The sequence below is a fragment of the Oncorhynchus mykiss genome, chromosome 31, assembly GCF_013265735.2.
Source record: "Oncorhynchus mykiss isolate Arlee chromosome 31, USDA_OmykA_1.1, whole genome shotgun sequence".
Taxonomy (NCBI): domain Eukaryota; kingdom Metazoa; phylum Chordata; class Actinopteri; order Salmoniformes; family Salmonidae; genus Oncorhynchus; species Oncorhynchus mykiss.
Window position 1 is genome coordinate 3,553,802 of NC_050571.1, and position 6,622 is coordinate 3,560,423.

At 51.7% G+C, this 6,622-nt stretch overlaps 1 protein-coding gene across 1 annotated transcript; it reads right to left on the reverse strand.

Moving 5' to 3' along the window:
- Positions 1-388: 388 nt before the first annotated feature.
- On the reverse strand, positions 389-2,758 carry LOC118945987 (extensin-like). The gene has a single exon (XM_036969641.1). The coding sequence runs from the start codon at positions 2,756-2,758 to the stop codon at positions 389-391; it is 2,370 nt and encodes a 789-aa protein (XP_036825536.1).
- Positions 2,759-6,622: the final 3,864 nt, after the last annotated feature.

Below are 6,622 nucleotides of genomic sequence, written 5' to 3' on the forward strand. Positions count from 1 at the left end.
TAAACTACTCCTGAACAGGGCCGATCTGTAGTCCCAATACAGTAAACTACTCCTGAACAGGGCCGATCCGTAGTCCCAATACAGTAAACTACTCCTGAACAGGGCCGATCTGTAGTCCCAATACAGTAAACTACTCCTGAACAGGGCCGATCTGTAGTCCCAATACAGTAAACTACTCCTGAACAGGGCCGATCTGTAGTCCCAATACAGTGAACTACTCCTGAACAGGGCCGATCTGTAGTCCCAATACAGTGAACTACTCCTGAACAGGGCCGATCTGTAGTCCCAATACAGTAAACTACTCCTGAACAGGGCCGATCTGTAGTCCCAATACAATAAACTACTCCTGAACAGGGCCGATCTGTAGTCCCAATACAGTAAACTACTTTTAATGGACCCTGGTTAACAGCAGTGTATTATAAAGTAAATATGTTGCAGAGCTGTGTGGAGCCTGGCTGTGTTTAGAGGGGCTGTGTTTAGAGGGGCTGTGTGGAGAGGGGCTGTGTTTAGAGGGGCTGTGTGGAGAGGGGCTGTGTTTAGAGGGGCTGTGTTTAGAGGGGCTGTGTTTAGAGGGGCTGTGTTTAGAGGGGCTGTGTGGAGAGGGGCTGTGTGGAGCCTGGTTGTGTTTAGAGGGGCTGTGTGGAGAGGGGCTGTGTTTAGAGGGGCTGTGTTTAGAGGGGCTGTGTTTAGAGTGGCTGTGTTTAGATGGGCTGTGTGGAGAGGGGCTGTGTGGAGCCTGGGTGTGTTTAGAGGGGCTGTGTGGAGAGGGGCTGTGTGGAGAGGGGCTGTGTGGAGAGGGGCTGTGTGGAGAGGGGCTGTGTGGAGAGGGGCTGTGTGGAGCCTGGTTGTGTTTAGAGGGGCTGTGTGGAGCCTGGCTGTGTTTAGAGGGGCTGTGTGGAGCCTGGGTGTGTTTAGAGGGGCTGTGTGGAGCCTGGGTGTGTGGAGCCTGGCTGTGTTTAGAGGGGCTGTGTGGAGCCTGGGTGTGTGGAGCCTGGGTGTGTTTAGAGGGGCTGTGTGGAGCCTGGCTGTGTTTAGAGGGGCTGTGTGGAGCCTGGCTGTGTTTAGAGGGGCTGTGTGGAGCCTGGCTGTGTTTAGAGGGGCTGTGTGGAGCCTGGCTGTGTTTAGAGGGGCTGTGTGGAGCCTGGGTGTGTGGAGCCTGGCTGTGTTTAGAGGGGCTGTGTTGAGCCTGGGTGTGTGGAGCCTGGGTGTGTTTAGAGGGGCTGTGTGGAGCCTGGCTGTGTTTAGAGGGGCTGTGTGGAGCCTGGCTGTGTGGAGCCTGGTTGTGTGGAGCCTGGCTGTGTGGAGCCTGGGTGTGTGGAGCCTGGCTGTGTTTAGAGGGGCTGTGTGGAGCCTGGGTGTGTTTAGAGGGGCTGTGTGGAGCCTGGCTGTGTGGAGCCTGGTTGTGTGGAGCCTGGCTGTGTGGAGCCTGGGTGTGTGGAGCCTGGCTGTGTTTAGAGGGGCTGTGTGGAGCCTGGCTGTGTTTAGAGGGGCTTTGTGGAGCCTGGCTGTGTGGAGCCTGGTTGTGTGGAGCCTGGCTGTGTGGAGCATGGGTGTGTGGAGCCTGGCTGTGTTTAGAGGGGCTGTGTGGAGCCTGGGTGTGTGGAGCCTGGGTGTGTTTAGAGGGGCTGTGTGGAGCCTGGGTGTGTGGAGCCTGGGTGTGTTTAGAGGGGCTGTGTGGAGCCTGGCTGTGTTTAGAGGGGCTGTGTGGAGCCTGGCTGTGTTTAGAGGGGCTGTGTGGAGCCTGGCTGTGTGGAGCCTGGTTGTGTGGAGCCTGGCTGTGTGGAGCCTGGGTGTGTGGAGCCTGGGTGTGTGGAGCCTGGCTGTGTTTAGAGGGGCTGTGTTGAGCCTGGGTGTGTGGAGCCTGGGTGTGTTTAGAGGGGCTGTGTGGAGCCTGGCTGTGTTTAGAGGGGCTGTGTGGAGCCTGGCTGTGTGGAGCCTGGTTGTGTGGAGCCTGGCTGTGTGGAGCCTGGGTGTGTGGAGCCTGGCTGTGTTTAGAGGGGCTGTGTGGAGCCTGGCTGTGTGGAGCCTGGGTGTGTTTAGAGGGGCTGTGTGGAGCCTGGGTGTGTTTAGAGGGGCTGTGTGGAGCCTGGGTGTGTTTAGAGGGGCTGTGTGGAGCCTGGGTGTGTTTAGAGGGGCTGTGTGGAGCCTGGGTGTGTTTAGAGGGGCTGTGTGGAGCCTGGGTGTGTGGAGCCTGGGTGTGTGGAGCCTGGGTGTGTGGAGCCTGGCTGTGTTTAGAGGGGCTGTGTGGAGCCTGGCTGTGTGGAGCCTGGGTGTGTGGAGCCTGGCTGTGTTTAGAGGGGCTGTGTGGAGCCTGGCTGTGTGGAGCCTGGCTGTGTTTAGAGGGGCTGTGTGGAGCCTGGCTGTGTTTAGAGGGGCTGTGTGGAGCCTGGCTGTGTTTAGAGGGGCTGTGTGGAGCCTGGGTGTGTTTAGAGGGGCTGTGTGGAGCCTGGTTGTGTGGAGCCTGGGTGTGTGGAGCCTGGGTGTGTTTAGAGGGGCTGTGTGGAGCCTGGGTGTGTGGAGAGGGGCTGTGTGGAGCCTGGTTGTGTGGAGCCTGGTTGTGTGGAGAGGGGCTGTGTGGAGCCTGGTTGTGTGGAGCCTGGTTGTGTGGAGCCTGGTTGTGTGGAGAGGGGCTGTGTGGAGAGGGGCTGTGTGGAGAGGGGCTGTGTGGAGAGAGGGCTGTGTGGAGAGGGAATGTTGCTGAATGTTTTGCGTGGAGTTGTTTGGGGCTGTTACTGCTTGTTGCTAACTGATGCAACATCTACACCGATTATGAAAGACGGCTGAGTTCTTCATTTGGATTCATCAGGACTGGCACTCCACCCTGCTTTTCTAGGCTAGTATTCAACATCATGATTTTTATAAAAAATGATATATTATTTAATTGTTTATATATTTGTGGGTTTTGTACGGTATGTCTATAGACAATTACGGAGACACCAGCCTATAATGGCCACATCAGGATTCATTTTTCATATCTTTAGGGACTTTCTATGTGTACATATTCCGTTTCAGAAATATTTTCCTAATCAGGTTCACATAGAATCATTTTTCAATTTTGTTATCTTATTTCTACCTCTCTCTTACTCCCTCTCCTCTCTACCTCTCTCTTCCTCCCTCTTCCTCGTTAGCTGGTCTGAGGGTGGTGGGGTGAGGGAGGGGAAGGGGGGGAGTTATTAGCTGGTCTGAGGGTGGTGGGGTGAGGGAGGGGAGTTATTAGCTGGTCTGAGGGTGGTGTGGTGAGGGAGGGGGGTTATTAGCTGGTCTGAGGGTGGTGGGGTGAGGGAGGGGGGGTTATTAGCTGGTCTGAGGGTGGTGGGGTGAGTGGGGGAAAGGGGGGGTTATTAGCTGGTCTGAGGGTGGTGGGGTGGGGTGAGGGGGGGAAGGGGGGGTTATTAGCTGGTCTGAGGGTGGTGGGGTGGGGTGAGGGGGGGAAGGGGGGGTTATTAGCTGGTCTGAGGGTGGTGGGGTGAGGGGGGAAGGGGGGGTTATTAGCTGGTCTGAGGGTGGTGGGGTGAGGGGGGAAGGGGGGGTTATTAGCTGGTCTGAGGGTGGTGGGGTGAGGGAGGGGGGGGGAGGGGGGGGTTGATGTTAAGCATTGGATATCTACAGTTCTACATATTGCCTTTACAATGGCACAGTCCACTGTCCTTTGTACAATATATACATTTAATGTCCTGCTTGGTTTCAGGTGTCGTCTGTACTACTGTCTTAAATGTAATGTCCTGTCTGGTTTCAGGTGTCGTCTGTACTACTGTCTTAAATTTAATGTCCTGTCTGGTTTCAGGTGTCGTCTGTACTACCTGCTTACATTTCTGTCTTCATTTTTTTGTTTAATGTCTGTAACGTGGTTGTCTTTCAAGTGCAGTATTTACTGTAGCAGGTCAGGGTTGTCCATTACAGCCCGTATTAGTCCAGGCTCAAACCCCTCTGAACAACACTTATAACTGCCAACAATAAACTTAAAAAGCTCTTAAATTGGTATTTAGGAGAGACCATTTCAGATATTATTGAACGTGCCATTGGCGTTGTTCTTTATCGGCTGGGCTGATGAACACAAGGGGCCCAAATAGCAGCATCCTCCCAATGTAGTGCACTACATAGGGAATAGGGTGCCAGCTCTGGTCTAATGTAGTGCACTACATAGGGAATAGGGTGCCATTTGGGACTTGAGCTAATCAATACCTCTCTGACACAGAAATAATTATTCTCTCTCTGTCTCTCTCTCTCTCAGTTTGTTGCTGAACATACGGAGATGTAATGCTGTTGTTTAGTAATGTCTCTGAGGAGAGACGAGGCGGTGACAAATCCTGCATCACTGATGTAAACCGAACCGACAAACTATTTTACAAAGTTACATTCAAGATTTTAAAAAAAATATATATATTTATCATCTTTCCATAACAGTGTTACTTCAGTGCCATTTAAGATTACAGCATTTTGGATGACTCTCATTCATATTCACCCAGGGTAGGGGGTATGGGTGGGGGTAGGGGGGGTCTGTAGGCTCTGAAAGGTTTTATTATTACAGGACATCTGAAAGAGAACACACTGTAACCTATTTGGCTCCTTTTGTACTTGGATGCTTGATGATCTTGAGGAGGAGGTGCTCCTTTTGTACTTGGATACTTGATGATCTTGAGGAGGAGGTGCTCCTTTTGTACTTGGATACTTGATGATCTTGAGGAGGAGGTGCTCCTTTTGTACTTGGATACTTGATGATCTTGAGGAGGAGGTGCTCCTTTTGGTGTTTTTATGGCTGGTTTTTATGCGAGTGAAGCCCGAAGACAAATTTCCACATTGGCTTTAAAGTTTGTTGTATCTAATCTAATCTAAGAAACTCAAACCTTCTTCATCACATTTCTCTTTGTTCTCATCACGTCTTCCTCTCCTGACATTTTCATCCTAAAACATCACATGTCCTCGTTTTTCCCTGGATTCATCCTAAAACATCACATGTCCTCGTTTTTTTCCCTGGATTCATCCTAAAACATCACATGTCCTCGTTTTTCCCTGGATTCAATTAATGGTCAGATAATAAACACGACATTTGGTCTGTCTCCCAAATGGTACCCTGTTCTCTTTATAGTGCCCTACATTTGACCAGGGCCTTATGCGTTCTGGTCAAATGTAGTGCACTTTAAAGGGAAGAGGGTACCATTTGGGGACTGAGCCTTGGCTGTTTCTGTTGTCTGAAAGGAACTTGTTTCTGGTTTTGTATTTCCAGCTGACCACAGCTGATGAACCGTAGAATCCTGAACCGTAGAATCATGAACCGTAGAATCATGAACCGTAGAATCCTGAACCGTAGAATCCTGAACCGTAGAATCATGAACCGTAGAATCATGAACCGTAGAATCCTGAACCGTAGAATCCTGAACCGTAGAATCATGAACCGTAGAATCATGAACCGTAGAATCATGAACCGTAGAATCCTGAACCGTAGAATCATGAACCGTAGAATCCTGAACCATAGAATCATGAACCGTAGAATCCTGAACCGTAGCTTTAAGAACGACTCTCTCTCTCTCTCCACTGTACTTACGGTCAATAAGTAGCTAGGATGTTCTCTAGTTAATTACATCAGTATATTGTCCCAGATATTCAGAATGTGTCCCAAATGGCACCCTATTCACTCTATAGTGCATTACTTTTAACCAGGGCCCTATTCCCTATATAGTACACTACTTTAGACCAGAGCCCTATTCACTCTATAGTGCACTACTTTAGACCAGGGCCATTTAGGGAAGAAACCAACTAGCAAATGAGCCACTGATAAACTAAACGTGTGTTTTTCTCGACACTGTCAACACTTGAAGAACAAAATGATGGAGACTTGTTTTGCAGTTGTCCTCCTCCTCCTCCTCCTTTTCCCTCCTCCTCCTCCTCCTCCTTTTCCCTCCTCCTCATCCTTTCCCTCCTCCTCCTCCTCCTTTTCCCTCCTCCTCCTTTTCCCTCCTCCTCCTCCTTTTCCCTCCTCCTCCTCCTCCTCCTTTTCCCTCCTCCTCCTCATTTTCCCTCCTCCTCCTTTTCCCTCCTCCTCCTCCTTTTCCCTCCTCCTCCTCCTCCTCTTCCCTCCTCTTCCTCCTTTTCCCTCCTCCTCCTCCTTTTCCCTCCTCCTCCTCCTCCTCCTCCTCCTCCTTTTCCCTCCTCCTCCTCCTTTTCCCTCCTCCTCCTCCTTTTCCCTCCTCCTCCTCCTCTTCCCTCCTCCTGCTCCTTTTCCCTCCTCCTCCTCCTTTTCCCTACTCCTCCTCCTCTTCCCTCCTCCTCCTCCTTTTCCCTCCTCCTCCTCATTTTCCCTCCTCCTCCTCCTCTTCCCTCCTCCTCCTCTTCCCTCCTCCTCCTCCTTTTCCCTCCTCCTCCTTTTCCCTCCTCCTCCTTTTCCCTCCTCCTCCTCCTTTTCCCTCCTCCTCCTCCTCTTCCCTCCTCCTCCTCCTCCTCCTCCTTTTCCCTCCTCCTTCTTTTCCCTCCTCCTCCTCTTCCCTCCTCTTCCCTCCTCCTTTTCCCTACTCCTCCTCCTTTTCCCTCCTCCTCCTCTTCCCCCCTCCTCCTCCTTTTCCCTCCTTCTCCTCCTCCTCCTCCTCCTTTTCCCTCCTCCTCCTCCTCCTCCTCCTTTTCCCTCCTC